Consider the following 18,023-nt stretch of genomic DNA (forward strand, 5'->3'; position numbering starts at 1 on the left):
CATGTGAGCAAGGTTTACTATTAATAAAGTAAGTGTCCATGGATATCTAAATCAGATAGAGGCACACTGGGTAATACAGGCACAGAAATTGAATTTTAGAGCGCTGTCTAATAGAGAAAGCAATAAATTGGGGGGGGTGAAGGCAACTGTCTTAAAGACAAAGAGGGCTGTGTATAAAAGAGAGAACATTAAAACCAATGAGTGGTTGAATAAGATATTGGTTTTAATGTGTGCTTTATTTATTTTTAATTTGTAGAATTGCTGGATACCTGCCTACTCTTCTTTGTGCCTCTTGTACACAGGTGAGAGGAGAGCAAAATCCTGTTCTTTGCACACTAATGGAGAATTACTGATCTGTTTTGCTTCTTAGCAATGCTGTAGCTAAGTCCTTGTTCCCAGGATATGGAGCCAGCCTTGGAGTAGACCTGACAGGGGGACATTCTCCCTCTGGGGTACTTTTAGGCTTGGCTCTTGGCTTTGTGATCTGTCATCGACTTCACCCCCCATTTTTCCGATGTTTAGTGTTTCCTCCAATGCAGTATATAAAGTAGTGGAGGACAATGCGATATTTTAGTGTATGGATATGTAAATTGTCTTTGTTTTCCCTAGAGTGTGAGCTACCAAAGTAATCTAGATGCATTAGAAAATCTGCTATGGTAACTCTGCCACACGAGGACCTGCATTAGTCTGCTCGCCAACCTCCCTGTGATTCTCCGCACAGCAACTCATAGAGCTTTTTCTTCCCACCCCATGAAACTACAAAAGCTCGCTTTCCCTTGGGCCTCTTGGGTTTTATTCATGGAAACCCAGCACTTTGATACGGCACTACAAAACCTGCAATGGAGGCTGCACAATGACAGCCTTACATTTTTATGTATATAGGAAGACAAACCTGTGAGTGTCGAAGAACTTTTGAAAACTTGTTACTCCTGCTTTGAATGGCATATACTTACACTTATAGGTTGACTTTTTGGCACATCATAAACACCTTCCTTCTTTTGGCTAGTAGGAACCTGTAGTAATAAATAAAAATGTAGTTAGGATTAAGGTAAACATACAAATATTGAGAGGTGTAGTTGGTAGCTTGAAGAGTGCTATGCATGATCTTGCACTTGTGCAAAACTGATACTTTCTTATTGTAGTGAAACAGACAGATTACCATAGTCAGAGACAGTCCTCAGAACACAGGTACACCATAATCCTCATTTCTGAGATCATGGTCATATGGGTTTCCCCAACAGGCCCAGCTCTCTGGAAAGATGCCCATTTATCCAACTGGCACTCCTGCCAAACAGCCAATTGAAGTAAACAAACCATCAAAATATATATCCTTCAGAAATGAGCTAAAACTTCTACAAGCATTTAATTTTAATTTACAATATATATCTAGGCTTTGAGCATCTACTGGTTAAAATATCAGTTTCAGATCCACATTTGTAACAGTTGATCAATTTCACCTTTTAAAACAGTAATTTAGTGCTTCCCAATGCTCATGCTAATGGTCTTGTACATTTTGGAAGGTAATGAGTGATCTAGACACAACATCTCACCAAGCAACACCCTGCACCATATCAGAAGCAGCAAGGGGTAGTTTACAGTTGTGAGTTACAATACAAGTCAAAGCTTGGTTTTCAGCCAATTACTGTGCTTCTTTGAGAGGGCTGATAATGAGCTACTTTATACCACTCAAATATAGATTTGTTAATGGGGAGAATACTTAGTGTAGAGCTGAAAAGTATGTATTCTATATACAATAAGTTAACACCAATGTGTCCAACACAAATTAAACTAAAACTTTTTTTCTATGTTATACACAATATTCAGGGTAAAGCTTTCAAGGCAATATAAATAATACCGTATTTTTCCTTCTATAACACGCAGATTTTTTCTCCTAAAAAGGAAGGGGAAATGTCTGTGCGTGTTACTGAGCGAATGTGTGGTCCCTGGAGCCAAATGGCGCGAGGGGAGGCAAAAAAAATCAGGCAAAAATCAAATTGCGCGTCTCGGAGAAGGGAAACCTGAAAAGAGGAAGCGGCTGCTTTCCTGCATTCTGCCTCAGGGTCTTACTGCCCACCCAACTCTGTTTCCTTGCTGTGTTTGCTCAAACGGAACAAAGAGCAGGGAAAGCCCCTCCCCTCCAGGCAAGCAGAGGGGAAAGCAGAGTGTCGTCTCTGTGCTCCGTGCTGCTGAAAACATGCAGGAGGGAGAGAGAGAGAGAGAGCGCGCGCGAGCTGGCTGGCTTGGGTGGGTAGGTGAGGGAAAACTTTTGCCTTCCTTTCCTCCCTCCCGTTATACCCCTCTCCTGCATTCTTAGCCAGCTGCTTCTCTGCACACCCCTCTCGTGCTCCTTGTCCGTTCTGTGTTTTTCCTTCCCTCCCCACTTAAAATGTGGTTAAAAAGCATGGATCCACATGGATCCTCAGGATCTTTGCATTGGGTCAGCCCAAATTCACCATCAGAGCACATAGCATGTCCATGGCTACAGCCTGCCCCACCCCCAAATCACGCACCCACTGTTGCCTGGGGCTGCAATGGTGCAAAAACGTGGTTACAAAGCATGGATCCACAGGGATTCTCAGGATCTCTGCATTGGGTCACCCCAAATTCACCATCAGATCTAATGTCTGTGGCCACAGCATGAAGCACAAAAATGATACATCCACTGTTTCATTCAGAATGTTTTTCCCTTGTTTTCCTCCTCTAAAAATGATGTGCGTGTTATGGTCAGGTGCGTGTTATAGAGCGAAAAATACGGTATATACCAACATAAAAAAGGCTGAGGGGGATAAAAAAGAAACAAGTTATTAGAGAAATCACACCATACAAATTATATCTGTACTTGCATGAGTATGAAATGGTACACATGTCATTGGGATAAATGAAAATGCTTAAAAGGAACTTTGGTCTATGGAATGTGCTTGACTGACTGCTGGAGGCAATGAGAACACAGATGGAGCAATTCTGTACCTGATAAATGTTTTCTTCTGTTTCAGGCTCACGGATTGGCTCATGTCCAGCCTCAAACACAATGTACTATTACATCAGCAGCAAAGGAGGAAAGGTCAAAGATGAATCAGAAAAGAAAAAAGGCAATTTGGAACTTCAGAAGAAATAACCATAGACAAGCAGTAAAGAAGCAGGTTCAAAGTACAGGCTGGCTTAGGAGCAATTGACTTTTGCTGAAAGGCATATCATGCAACCTTATTTTATGGAAGAGAAATAAAGGAGAAATGGAACTTTGCTAATTGTCATTTGACAAGTTTCCTGCTGTTTTCCCAACGGAGATACAACCAAAGGCTCAATTCTGTTCCCACAGCAGCTACTGGGAATTTTTACTGGGGACTTCTGTGGGATCATAAAGAAGGCCCTGGGCTGCTGAGGGCACTTTTAATCTGTTTGAGGGAAGGAGGGAGAATTAGCAAGTGCAATGAGTTAAATTTCAGCTTCGAGTTTCCAATAGGGGGCTAATTTTTACACTATATTTGAGTACGTAACATTATTATTAATTATTATTGAATTTATATGCCGCCCTATACCTGGAGGTCTCTGGGTGGTTCCATAGTCAACAAGATCAGTTATGAACAAGTGTTTATTTTTGACGGTGAAATTTATTAAAGGAAATGCAATTTGCATGAAACAAAAAGTTGACTATCATTGTCGCCTTCTTAAATTAGTGGCAGGGAAATCTGGCTCAGAGCACTGGTCTCAGTCTGGCTATGCCCCGCAACCCACGGCCACCTGCCCCACACAGGTGTCGTAAGGTCACAACAGAACAATGGGAAGTTTAAATTGAGCATCTGGGTTTTACTTTTTGCAAGTGGGGCTCCTTGTCATGCCTTATCAGCTAAGCAGCACTGAAAATAAGCCCCAGTAGAATCGGCTGCAGCTGAGGAGTCTTGCTTGTACCTTTTTGAAGCGGTTTGCATTCAAACCGCTTCATAAAATGCAGCTAGCCTATTTGCAAGGGCACTCCCAGCACCAGTGGCTCTGCTTCAAATGGCTTCCTAAAATGAAACTCTGTTTTATGAAGCAGCCTGAAAAGCAGCGCCAAAGGCATAGCCTTTTCCTATGGCCTTCTTGGCTCATTTATTTTTTCCCTTTATTCTCCCCATGTGTATCTCATTTATTCTGATGGAAGAGAATGAAATGCACAACTTTCAGGGCTAGCATAGTTTCTCTACCATTCCTGGAGTGTTTTTTGAGGATTGGAGGGCTTGATCCACTGCTGCTTGCAGCATGCCACCCCCAGTGCCCCATCTCTACTGTCAGTGGGACAACTGCTACAGACCCTTCCATAGCTTCACTGAAGACGCATATAAGTTTGATTGCCTTCTCCAAGAAGGCAGATCTTAAAAATCCCATGGCCTCATAATGTCCTCCCAGGTACTAAAAGATTGCAGCATTACTATAATACATTCAGAATTTAGTATTAAGAATACTACCTATAAATCAGTGTTTTGAAGATATTTTATAATTTTTATAGCTGACTTATTAGACACCTAAATTATATTTCTTTTTTTAGCACTGTCACTCAGCTTAAAAGCTTAATCACATCCTTAACTATTTCTGAAACTCTGTTTTTATAAAGCTTCAGAAATTACCTGGTAAACAGGATCTTCTACATCTTCCTCCAAAATTGTCTATCGCAAAGAAAGTAGGAGAGACAAAAAGGAAAGAAAGTGAACAGCAGGTGTACAAGAGCCAAATATTGAGGAAAGATATTGCACATTGTTCAGTAAAGGAGGGCTAGATGTCTACTCAACCTTGCATTGCATATATGAAGGTGCACATTAAGAAGGAATACTCTGAAATTCTTCCAGTTTTAAATATCACAAATTAAATATTCATGCAACCATTTCGTATGTCTACTGTGCTCAGCTTTGTTATTCTCAATCACTGCCAAATTGTATTATGGCACTACTGATAACAGCAATATTCACAGACAGCAGTGGAACCTGTAAACCTTCTATCCACTGAAACTAGTAACCAGTTACCAGTGCTCAGCAGCATAAGACCCACCCATTTAATGGTACAGGTAAGAGCATAAGTTTGCATGATTCAAACTTCTTGATTTCTGTGGCAAAGGATCAGTTTTATTCTTTGTTCCTAGGATGTCTTAGCACAACAGTCCCAAATTCTCAGTAGTTGCTTTGTCACTTCATCAGTGTACACTTCTATTAAAAAATAATTAGATACCTGATACACTGCTTGTTCACACTGTTTATCTTTTTGTGCCTTTTTTTCCAGCTCTTCCCTTTGTTTCAATTCATAAATGAGTTGAAAGAGGTCTCGTAAATCCAGAATTACAGGCTCCGCCTACATAAAACAAATTAAGAGTATTTCAATAATATGGGAAAGAAGACTAGCAAACAAAATGTGACCTTTCCTAATGAAACAGATGGTCTTAAAAACAATTTTATTTAGTAACGGTATAATGGATTCATTTAGATGCATCAACGGATTCTTATACTCTTACTTGTGAGTAAACCATTTAAGTTATTACATTGAAATTAGTGTTAGTACTGAAGTATGAAATCATCTGATCCATATAATGAATTTGTATAGTTTGTAATGTTTGGCTGTAATGCAAACTTGGCAACATTTCTGCTGGAAGTTCTTCTCTGGCTTCAAACATTAAGAGGTTCTGCTCTTGCTTTGTTAATGATCATTAGGCCATGTCAAGACAAGACCAGCTGATTTGTAAGCACCTGGGCAGAAGTCCTTTAACGTTAGCCCTTTATTCTCAGTGTCATTGTCATTGATCAATGTGAAATTATGTGACCCACAAAGCCAGCTGCTTTGTTGATGCATGCACATGTTATCTAATTTTAATTTCCTCACTGCTAATGAAACGATCATTGTTTCCTGGAATTACATGACCAGTCAACCCAACTGAAGTGAGGTCAATTCTCTTGATGGCTTCTTGAGAATGCTTTATGTGATTGTTGCTCCCTATCTATATCCAAATCCTTCTCTTGTTCCTATGTGCATGTATTTGGGTGCACAGAGTGAGTGAACTTCAAAGCAACTCTCTGTCATGGCTAGTGCTGTGGGAAAACTGCTGGAGGATTGAACCAAGGTGCAGTTGCTAAGTGACAGGGGAACAATATCATAATGTGCATGTAGCAACATTATGAGATGAAAGAGAGTTCTCAGGTGAGCTTTTTCCAAACGCTTGCCAACTAATCTCATACCAGCCAAACCAATTCCAAAATGAACCACAGGTTCATCTCAGGTTCCATCTCAGGGTGGAAATTGTATATTTAAGTCCATTTGTTCCTACTTAATGGCAGACACCAATTAAAGTTTTGTGGAAATGAGTTAAATCCTGGGTTAAATCTACAAGTCAAAAATTACTGAAGATAGGCTTCCACAGCCATATTGGAACTTTCATAACAATGTCTAGCCTGTGCCTGAAGTCAATGTGACTAAATCTACACTACTCTAGCTTAACTTGGTTATTCAAATTGAGTTCTTAGGATGGCAGCCTTAGGCATTTTAAAACACTCCAAAACACACCCTTTCTCATTGAATTAAATACCTTGTTTATATTGGTCTAGCTGCAAACTTTAACTAGGCAAAGGTTCATTTCTATATAAGCTAATTATATTTGCAGATTAATGGTAATTATAATTATGAGCATAAAAGGCATTGCTTATATTTATTAGTGGTTTCTAATACAATGAAATGAGAGTAGACTATGCTAAGTAGCTATTTGTTTTCCATCGTTTTCTATCTAAATGAGTCTAGGACCCTAAGTAAACTTATTTGTATTCAGCTAGTGTTTCCAGTTTAATTAGAAAGGAAAATAATTACTAATTAGAAGGAATACATCAAGAAAAAAATTGAGAAGGGTGAATTGTATTTCTTTCTTTCCAGGACTGGTATTGCTAAACTGCCATCTCGGAACATTTATGCATGCACTTCTGACAGCATTATATACTGCATAAACAATGCTTACAGGCTGCCCTTTCAAAGCAGCACTGTTCGAGACAGAGCTATCAAACTGAGTTAAACTGCAGAAAATGACAATAATCTTGATACTTACTGCCTGGGCTGTTTTTATTGCCACAAATCTATGATTCCCTTCCTTTCCGCACACATATCCAAAGGCCCGATGGTCTGTGATATCCTTTGCGATGTATGAAATTTCATGAACTGCATGATGGTGCTGTAGTAGCTGTTCATAAACAAAAAGCAAAGCAGCACAGGGCATATTTTACCAAAGTTCACATTTTTTACTGACGCATGTAATTTACCTCTGTGAGGATACACCTGAATGACAATGATGTTTCAATAAAAAGCAAGGTATAGATTCTTCAAAGCTATTTTTATTGATTTGATATTACACTTACAACCATTTTCATGTTTTGTATGCATTTCATCCAGTGCTTAGTGTTCAGTCAGATTACCCCCAAAGGTGCACTCTTTCAGTGTCTCCCAAGACAGACAGATGCCAACAACAACAACAAACCTTCCCTGTCTGTCACCACAGGTTCCTTCACTGCTACCTCACAGTTCAGGACTTTCAGTGTAGAGTGCTCACTGATGGTTACTCATCCCCTCAGGGTTCTGTCCTGGGCACATCAACAGTATAGTGTCCCAGTCAAGGGAAGTAATAGTACCACTCTATTCTGCCTTGGTCAGACCACACCTGGAGTACTGCATCCAGTTCTGGGCACCACAATCGTGATATTGACAAGCTGGAACATGTGCAGAGGAAGGTGACCAAGATAATCAAGGGTTTGGAAACTAACACTTAAGTTCAATGATTGAAGGAGCTGGGTATGTTAAGCCTGGTAAAGAAGAGACTGAGAGGAGATACGATAGCAATCTTTAAATATCTAAAGGGCTGTCAGGTGGAAGATGGAGCAAACTTGTTTTCTCCTACTCTACAAGCTAGGACCTGAACCAATAGATTCAAGTTACCATAAAAGAAATTGAGACTAATCATCAGAAAGAACTTTCTGACAGTAAGAGCTGTGTGACAGTGGGAAAGACTTCCATGGGAGGTGGTGGACTCTGCTTCCTTGAAGGTTCTTAAGCAGAGGCTGGATGTACATGTACAATTAAGTTGAGATTCCTGCATTATAGGAGGTTGGGCTGGATGACCCTTGGGGTCTCTTCCAATTCTACAGTTCTGTGAATCTGTGGCTGTTTTCTCATGTGCACTAGGACAGCTTGTGCTGTTAACAGCTCCTTTAGCAATCTTTTGTGCCTTGCAGACTGTCACAGACTGTGTGTGTGGTCAGCAGGTGGTCAGCAGCCTCCAATTACAACCTGCAAGCAAATACACTTAGCCTAGAAATGTGAACAAACATGTGTAGGTCTGCACAGAACACGCTAGTACAATAGTAACTTGTCAAGGTGTTTGTTGTACCCCAACTGAAAGGGATTTTCACTGTTTCCAGAAATGGAAGGCCATCTATTAGTGCAAACAGTAGCAGGGTTATCACTTCCAGATAGCGGTAACTTTTCAGTTTTCATCACCCAGCTAAGTAACAGCTCTTCTTACTTTTCAACATGTGAAAGACTTTTGTCTGGCACAGAGGCGAGTTCAGCTTTGCAATTTCACTGCTCAATATAGCCTCCTGCTTACTGCACTGACACATACATGTTTATTTGTGACTAATAGTGCTCTTTCTGCCCAAATTTGCCTTCCATAAAAAGAAGCATCACTTTATGTTTAATTAGTAATATTTAATTAGAATTGGGAGGGGGGATTCCTCTCAGCATTTTTGTGTGTGTCAGATGTTGCACATTGCTTTGTATGCAAAGAGACAGCAAATGTGAACTTTAGGTGCTTGGATTTTATATTGTGAAGTTCTACAAAATGCAGTAAAAAACAAATCCAGAAAATATTCTTACAAAACCCTTCTGCATCATTGTTGCATCCTAATAAAACTGAACTGATAAAAATCTACCTCCAGTCAAAGGCAGTATCAGGGCAAGATATTTACAGATGCAAACAGACCAAATCCTCAGACATTGCTTTAAAATGATCAATATCTTTGCTAATATTAATCTTCTAGTTATCTGCACTTTTTATCCAGCAATAGATTTCTATGGGCCACATGTTATGATGAACATTTGAACATCTGGATAAACTAGCTGCTGACCCATTAATCAAAGTGGGTTTACTGAGTGGTGATTTCTGTGAAGAGAGAGGGAAATCAATATTCATGTCAACTTAGGCAGACCTCTTAGTGTTCTTGTCCTTCAGTAATGGGAACCACATTGGCCAAGAAATATCTACTGCTAGATTGATATTGGCTGGCATGTAAGTTTTTGCTTTTACAGAGGTCCTCTTCCTTTCTGAAAGAAAGGTAAACCATGCCTGGTAAAAAAAGCAAACCTAGAACTAGAATTTCTTACTATGGATGATTTTCAATGCAAGCAGGACAGACTTTTACTCACCCAAAGGACTTCCCCTTCCTGTCCTCCTCCCTGCAGCTCATTGTGTACCCCACAATGTATTTGCTAGGGCTGCAAGGGAGAAAATGGACGTCTGCACACATGACATGGGATTTCAGATAATTTTGGAAGGGGACAGTTCACAGATCTCTAGTACAGCCTTCCTTAGCCTAGGCCCTCCAGATATTTTGAGACTACAATTCCCATCATCCCTGACCACTGGTCCTGCTAGCTAGGGATCATGGGAGTTGTAGGCCAAAAACATCTGGAGGGCTGAGGTTGAGGAAGCCTGCTCTAGTATGTTGCTTGGACTAATCAACAGAAAATACTTGTGCTAGTCACCACAGAAAATATACCAACTGGAAGCTTCCAATCATCTAAGCAGTCTAGACTGGTTATTATTTAGGAGACCATGAGTATGTACAAACTTACTTAGAAAGTGTAACAAGCAAGGGTTTCTAATTTTATTTTTTTAAAATGTATTATAGCATCATGGCTTCCATTTATTTCTGTGCCACCACATATCTTATAGCTTCTCCTTGTAGTGTTTTATTCTAGTCCTCTCACAGGCATGATATACTAAAGATTGTAATCAGTGAGTTTCTTTATTACTTTATTGTATTGTCACAGCTAATATCTGTTATGTACCTGCAGGGGCATTGTTCAAAGTTGCTAGGTTTCTCCCCCCGCCCCCATTAAAAATGTCTTCCACTTCAAAAAAAGATAAGAAAGTACAAAAAGGTTACATGTGCATTCACTCTTAGAGTCATTCTGATTCCTAAGCAAACCATTTCATTGCAATGCATAGACAAGTAAAACAGAAAGAAAGCAGTTTCTATATTCCAATAGAAAGGGTGAAATGCAAAATTCAGTGGACAATAACTGCATCCAAAACTATGTTATTGTTCCAGGCTGTGATTTAGCCACTAAGCGGCAGGGCAGCAGTATGGATGCTATTCAAGTCACTGTGAGCACAAGCAAATCACCTGTATATGAACACTTATCACTCATATATCCTACATTACTATAAAAAAACACTATGTAAAGAATACTATGAATACTATGTAAAGAACACTATTATCAAATATCTGAAAGGAATGGATGCACTGTTCTTATTGGAGACATGGAGGTGGTGTCCCTAAAAGTTAGCATTTATCTACTAATCATACAGACTGTAAATCAACACAAAAATATTCAGAGGAAAGATAGGAATCCTGAGGGGTGGGGAACCTGGACAACTTCCATCAGTTCTAACCACTAGCCATTCTGGCAAGGGCTGATGGGAGTTGGGAGTCCAATAACTTCCAGAGGGCCCTGGCCATAGACTCTCACTTACATCCTACTAAATATATATTATGCCATATTGCCAATAACTTCAGACATAATAAGTTAATTATAGGGTGTAGTATAACCATTCTTCATGAGAATTGCATGTTCCCCAGCGTATTAATGATGCAATCTTATTTACATAATATAATTGTATTGATTTATTAGAATTTCTTTTCCTGTGCTCAATTTGCAGGCTTTCTTCTGCATCATGAAATTAAATATCTTCCCCTCCTCAGTTGCATATTATGGAGAATGTTATCTCAAGCTCCTATTCAATCACAGTCAAAACAAAACAAATTCCTTCCAGTAGCACCTTAAAGACCAACTAAGTCAGTTCTTGGTATGAGCTTTCGTGTGCATGCACACTTCTTCAGATACACTGTGTATCTGAAGAAGTGTGCATGCACACGAAAGCTCATACCAAGAACTGACTTAGTTGGTCTTTAAGGTGCTACTGGAAGGAATTTGTTTTGTTTTGACTATGGCAGACCAACACGGCTACCTATCTGTAACTATTCAATCACAGTTCTTTGACACCGCTTTATTGATTGCCAAGCAATGTTTGCAGAGAAATTAAACTATGATCAGACTCCTTACTTGTGGAATTAGACATAAAGATTATTCTGCCATGGAAAAATATCACCTACAATGCTGAGATGGCAGATGGAAACATTTATTTGGGAACCCTCATTAACTATCGGAAAATCATTACATCTCTAATGGCTGATTATGCCAAAGTGTTACCTTGCAAACTGTACCAGGCTATTAAGAAGTAAGTTAAGCATGCCTACAGCAATAGCTTTGTCTGTATTTAATTTAAGGAGTATTTAGAAAGATGACTGTCAATAGATTAAAAAAAAATCTATGAAGTTTTACTTTATCTTGGCACAAGAGATATGAAATATTATACTGCAGACTCTGATATGACAAAACGCTGGTGCATGTTGATTAGAAACATCAAACTGTTAGACATCAATTAAATCAGATAAACTTTTTAATTGCACATATTTATGTGAAATGTTGACAGATAACAAATACACCTCTTTCCCCTTACAACTGTATGTTCCTGTTTAACACAACACACCAGCAAACCTTATTGAAAAGACTCACCAGCAAATCCTTCTCACGACAGTAATTCAGAGTCAAATTAGCTTTACAATGAGGAAGAGACAGGAGACCCACAAGCTAAAAACATCAGTATTTATTGATGTTTCTAATGGTGTTTTTATGAATGCCTTTTGCTGGTTTTATTCTTATATGCTGTATGAGAACTTGATACAGAGGGAGGTAAGGAGGAAAGAAAACAGGAAGATGAAAAAGTGCCTTATCTGATTAATAAAGTGTTGCTTATTGCACCCATATTATAATCTGATTAATAAAGTGTTGCTTATTGCACCCATATTATAATGTATGGAGAACTTTGAGAAAAACAGTAATTGTAGAATATATTTTTGGAAATCCAGTTATGAAACTCTGAATGTACCTATCATTGCAAAATGGCTCATTAATTTCAGCTTTTTCATGCCCTTGCTTGCACATAGGCTACAATTAAATTGCAAAACAGATAAAACGAAAATTACCCCTTGACTTTCGTGAAATATAGTTTAAGTACTAGCCCAGGCATAGGCAAACTCGACCCCCTCCAGACGTTTTGGGACTACAACTCCCATCATCCCTAGCTAGCAGGACCAGTGGTCAGGGATGATGAGAGTTGTAGTCCCAAAGCATCTGGAGGGCTGAGTTTGCCTATGCCTGTACTAGCCTTTGCATTAACAACAACTTTATTATTTGCACCCCACCCATCTGGTACAAAACCCATTTCCTAAGCCACTCTGGGCAGGTCTAGTAGGCATGAAAACATAGTAAAATGTCAGACATTAAAAACTTCCCGATACAGGGATGTCTTCTAAAAGTTGTCAAAACAAAATAAAAAAATTCCTTCCAGTAGCACCTTAAAGACCAACTGAGTTAGTTCTAGGTATGAGCTTTCGTGTGCATGCACACTTCTTCAGATACAAGTGTGCATGCACACGAAAGCTCATACCTAGAACTAACTCAGTTGGTCTTTAAGGTGCTACTGGAAGGAATTTTTTTATTTTGTTTTGACCATGACAGACCAACACGGCTACCTATCTGTTTCTAAAAGTTGTGTAGTTCTTTATCTCCTTGACATCTGATGGAAGGATGTTCTACAGGGAGAGCACCATTAAAATGTTGAGGGTTTCTTACAAACTATCATCTCTTTTTCCTCCTCTCTCTCTCTCTCTCTCTCTCTCTCTCTCTCTCTCTCACACACACACACACACACACACACACACACTTAGAAGCCAGCCTCATAATGTTCACATGTTGAATTTTCAGTGTCTCTTTCCTAAATTTGTCTCCAAGCCCATTATCAATTTATAAGTGAAGTACAAATTACTTGGAGGGCTAAAGGATGAGAGAACATGGAGATAATACAGCTCTGGGAGGAGTGCTGGAATGGCTCTTCTGGAGTGTTTGTATTTCACTGACATCCACACTACCCCCTTCCACAGCCCCCTCCCCATATTGGTAAGCAACAGTGACCCATCCTGCTAGTAAATTAGCATAGTTACTTTGCTCCACTTGGTGAGCTGCTTCTGCTAAGTAGTACTAGAAGAGATTTGTTTGTTTAATGCACTGCGCTTCATCCGTAGGTCTCAAAGCGGCTCAGAACATAAAAATGCAGGATAAAAGCAGTTATTCACTAACCACCTGTCCACAATGTTCTTCAACTGGACAGTGTTGTCATTTTTTAAAAAGGAAACCAAAAACTAAAACTAAACTAAGCAATGAAATCACTACAAATAAACATATAAAAGCCAACAGAAACCGCATGAAATCCTTCTAATCCTTCTAATATAGGTTTTAAAACCCAGCACAGACACTCGAAGTTCTAAAACACCCCTAACTTGAGTGTTGCTGGGGCAGAGGAAGATCAAAAAAGCCTCCCCCTCAAAAAAAAAGTTTAACTGATTTTGACTGGTTGTGTTTTATATTGTTAAGTCACTTAGTGATTTTTTTTTTTGTAGAAAGCAATTAAGAAATGTAATAAAAATAAACGAATAAGCACAGTATCAAACATCACTGGCGAGGTGCCATCACTAATTTGAATACCACTTTCAAGAATGTCCTCTCCCTAGAAAGTGCCTGTCTCAGCTCATTATGCATGGAGAAAGGGCTGTTATGTAGGTATGTACAGGAGAGGATGCTCCTTCAGGTAACCTGGCTAGAAGACATTTGCAGCTTCAAAGATTAATGCTAACACTTTGCACTCGGCTGGGAAATCTTCCCGGTTATCAATTAAACTTTGTTATATCTTTCCCATGCAATCTGAAATTTTATTCCACTGCACCACTACTTTTACAGAGGTTTCTGCTCATGGATCCACTTAGCTATTAATTTTATATTCTCTGTCTCCACTTATACCTGACTATATTGGCAAAATTGAATGGATCTAGCTACTTCAAAAATCTCTTGATTTTCCCATTTCTCTCCAGCTTCTAGAAGTCTGTCATAAAGCCATTCATCCCTTTTCTCACGCTGCCCCCTTTCTTTTTCTGTGGCCTTCAAGTCATGGTGAAATCAATCAAGTTGATCAATTAAGCACTTAGAACGGCCAGGAATCACTTCCAATAAGAGGGTTAGCTTCTGTGACAAAGAAACAACAATACCACAGCTACCCTGTTTTTAATGAGGGAATTTATTTATTGAAAGACCACAGTATTAAGGTTGCAATTAATACTAAAGGAAACCAGTTAAAGCAGCCAATCTCCCAGTAAAGCTACATAAAGAAAGGTCCATGCCAAAACCAAACAGAACACAAATATCAATAAAATATGCAGGGGAAGAATTCACAGGCATTATAGACAGAGAACATTTTGCGTTAACTTGCTCTCAGAGCTTGCCACAGAATGTGAATAATTCAGATCTTATTTATGAATTGCTGTGGCCCATGCACATTTTCTCAATACTCTGAAAAGACTGACAGACTGCCCATCACCTTTTGTTTGAGCTGGCTGAAGCCTATTATTTGTGTCTTATAATCTATGGGTGATATATAACATTAATCAGAGAATGGCCGCTGAAATCAATAAAATTCTAAGTCCATTGATTTTAATGGATCTGCTTCAAGTATGACTTAGTTGGCTATCATCCTATTTCTATTAATAGCATCTTCTATAAACAACATCTTCTTCCTTTAGAAAGAAAGGGGGGGGGAACCTTCCATAAATGCAGTTCTATGAATGAAACAACATCTACCTATCCATGCAACATATAAGGGAAAATGGAACACTGGTTATACAGATTGCTTAGCATGGACTGGAGAATTATAGCCTCTACTTTCAGTTCCTTTCAGTTAAGCTGTTGTGCCTGCTGCTATCCTTTCCTGAATAATTTCATCCCTTCACATTCCTATTTGAAATTACCTAAGCTGCAATTATCAAAAGCTTCCTTCACATATTAATCATATGAAGAGGGTCCATGCATTGAAAGTAGGATCTTTGTCAACAACTGTTTTTTGTGTTGAATATATGGTATATGGAAATTTATGGACCTAATGGGTATCTAAAGCCATTTGCACATGCAGAATGTAGGCACCCTATATATAGAAATGAGCAAACTAGTGATATTTTAGGGAGCAGGCGGTGCCCATTACTTACATCACAGAAGCCTACACAACATAAAACCCTGTTGCTATATGTAGGTTTTATTTTATTTGTTTTTTATCTTATATTCTGGAAATGCACATCCAGGTTTTCTTTTCCTTTAAAATTTTTTGGGGCCCCCAAGAGAGTGGGGCCCTAAGCTATAGCTTGTTTAGCTTATATGTAAATCCAGCACTGGTAATACCGAAGGCTGTCCATTCGTTTGTCTGTGGTATGAAAAAAAAAATGCTGAAAGTCGAAGGCTTTGCTGAGCATATGCAATACCTTAGGCCCCTTCCAAATAATCATGCCAGTGACATTTTTATTATTGTTATTACTGCTGCCATTTTCATTACATTGCATTTGGGCCTGTTTTTGTAATTAATAATAAAACATCCTGGAACTATGAAATGAAGGTCAGGCTTTATTATTTTTAATCAATGAATAAAAAAATTGTCTTTGGCCAAGGACTAAATCCAAGATTCTATAACCATCACTAACACTGATGTTGCAGATGTGCTCCAAAGAAATGACTGTGCAGTTGCTAGTAGGATCCAATTTTTTAAAAAAATCAAAATCCAGATTTTTAAAAATAAAATGTAATGTCAAACCAGGCCCTAGGCACAATCCAGCCATTCAGTTTCACTGAATGCCATGCATTGTCAAAAGAACTGCAGGGGTTGGAGCCTCAGAAAGAAATGCCCTGTGGCTTTTCAGAGTTATTCAAATAGCTCATATAAGACTTTCAATGCATATTGCAATATATGACAATGATACAGTCTTGCACATGCCAGTGGCACTTTTGCACTGTTAGCTAGAGGACATGGAACTCCATCTGCCACAGTGACTGGTGGCAGCCCCCTGTAAATATGAGACTGTAAAATAAGAATGCAAGAATAGCTCTTCTGCAGAAGACGAAATGCCTACACTGAATTTAGATTGTTCAGTACCAATGTAAGGCAGATCACTATTGCTTCCATTGTTGCTTTTTTTTACAAGGGAAACTGAGGCTTAAAAGATTTTCCTAATGCTAACCACAAAAAGTATGGCTTAACCAAAAAAGTTTAACTTTTTCTGAAGGGAAAGGGGAGGTCACATTATTATTAACTCATTCTTCTATAAGACTATCATATTTGACTCTAAGCCATTAGGCAACTGTGTGAAATCATGGTGATAAAGTATGGGAGAAATTTTTAAAGGTGTTTCCCCCCCTCCACACACACTAGTGTTCTCTATGTATCATATAGGAACAATGTCCTAGTGCACTAAAATGGATCTGAGCGTTTGGATTTTCAGCTCAAATGAAACTCAGAAGAGGTGGAGAAGTTTGATCTGTTCTTCAGCTAGAGGTGAGACTTTGATGTAAAGAGTCATGCAGCTGTATTACATACAAAGTAACTCCCTTAATAGTGAAGATTGTGTAGTCTCCTAGATTTTCAAAGTTTAAATGGAGAAGCAGACACAGTTTGTACCATCCTGTCCTGTTTATGAAGCACAAAGAGCAACTACAGATTTCAAATCCTTAAGATTTGAGGCTACTTTATTGAAAAATGAAGAGTTTTCAACAAGTGAAGTTTACTTCAAAAGAGACAAGTGTCACCTTATCTCTGTGGACATTACAGAAATATCACACACTTTAAGTTACCTCCTAAAAGTCATTTCATGAAGACAATGTATTAGACATGGCCCCAGTAGTATGTATTGTATACTTAGGGTCATATTCAACGAGTAGACCCTACTCAGAGTAGACCCTTTGAAATTAATGGACCTAAGTTAGTCATGTCCATTAACTTCAATGGGTCAAAACTGAGAAACATTAGCACTGAATACCACCCAAAATATACACGAAACAATGCTCCTACTTCCATTATTACCATTTTCAATATACAGTAAATAATTTTTTTCTACCCTGTTTATATTTCATTCAACCGCAAGGGGTTCAAACTGGTTTCTAATCATATAGCACTCCAGATTTGAAGCATTAATAAATAATAAGGGAAGACTCACAGCCATAAATGTTGAAACATGCACTGCCCTATATAATTTATAGAAGATTCTGGTTAGAAACTACTTCATTTTCAAAAGTCATAAAGGCTCAAGATTTTCCTGGGAGAGAATTCCGTAAGTGTGATCCAATATAGTAGTTTCAGTCAATACAATAAAATACAGGAAAAGAAATGACTAGGGTTCATTATAAAGCAATAGTGGCATTTTTTTATCTCTGCATTACAAGACAGACAATGCACAGGCCATTATGAGCAGAAGAAATGCCAGATTAAGAGTTCATATTTTCCTAGTGGCACATTGATTGAATATTTAAATTCTATACCGCTCTATATGTTATAAATACTTCTGAGCAATGTACAAAAAACTAAGGCAACAACAGACAATATTATAAAAATACAGCTACATATAAAAATGTTACATTAATACAAAGTTACTCACATATATAAATGAATTTCAGTTCATTTTCCTTCGAACACACTCTTTCCTCTCAACCTCAGGCTTCTCACTCAGAATCCAAACAAACCTTCAGCTCACCCACAAAAGTCTCACAACAAGAGGAGTTCATGGAAACAGCCTAGTCTCTCCCTCTAGACTTGTTAATTA

The 18,023-nt window shown here is 38.6% G+C and overlaps 1 protein-coding gene across 5 annotated transcripts in view; it reads right to left on the bottom strand.

Annotated features, from left to right (window-relative positions):
* Positions 1 to 18,023, bottom strand: part of DAB1 (DAB adaptor protein 1) — a 643,380-nt gene that overhangs the window by 41,632 nt on the left and 583,725 nt on the right. For all 5 annotated transcript variants that reach the window (XM_081867205.1, XM_081867206.1, XM_081867208.1 and 2 more), the window contains 5 exons: positions 7,049 to 7,180; positions 5,197 to 5,316; positions 4,602 to 4,640; positions 2,968 to 3,033; positions 954 to 1,013 (listed from right to left, as the gene is read on the bottom strand). In XM_081867205.1, coding sequence (XP_081723331.1) covers positions 954 to 1,013; positions 2,968 to 3,033; positions 4,602 to 4,640; positions 5,197 to 5,316; positions 7,049 to 7,180 — 417 coding nt within the window. The remainder of the gene's footprint in view (positions 1 to 953; positions 1,014 to 2,967; positions 3,034 to 4,601; positions 4,641 to 5,196; positions 5,317 to 7,048; positions 7,181 to 18,023) is intronic.

This window comes from Podarcis erhardii (genome assembly GCF_964252035.2).
Source record: "Podarcis erhardii genome assembly, chromosome: 6".
Classification (NCBI taxonomy): domain Eukaryota; kingdom Metazoa; phylum Chordata; class Lepidosauria; order Squamata; family Lacertidae; genus Podarcis; species Podarcis erhardii.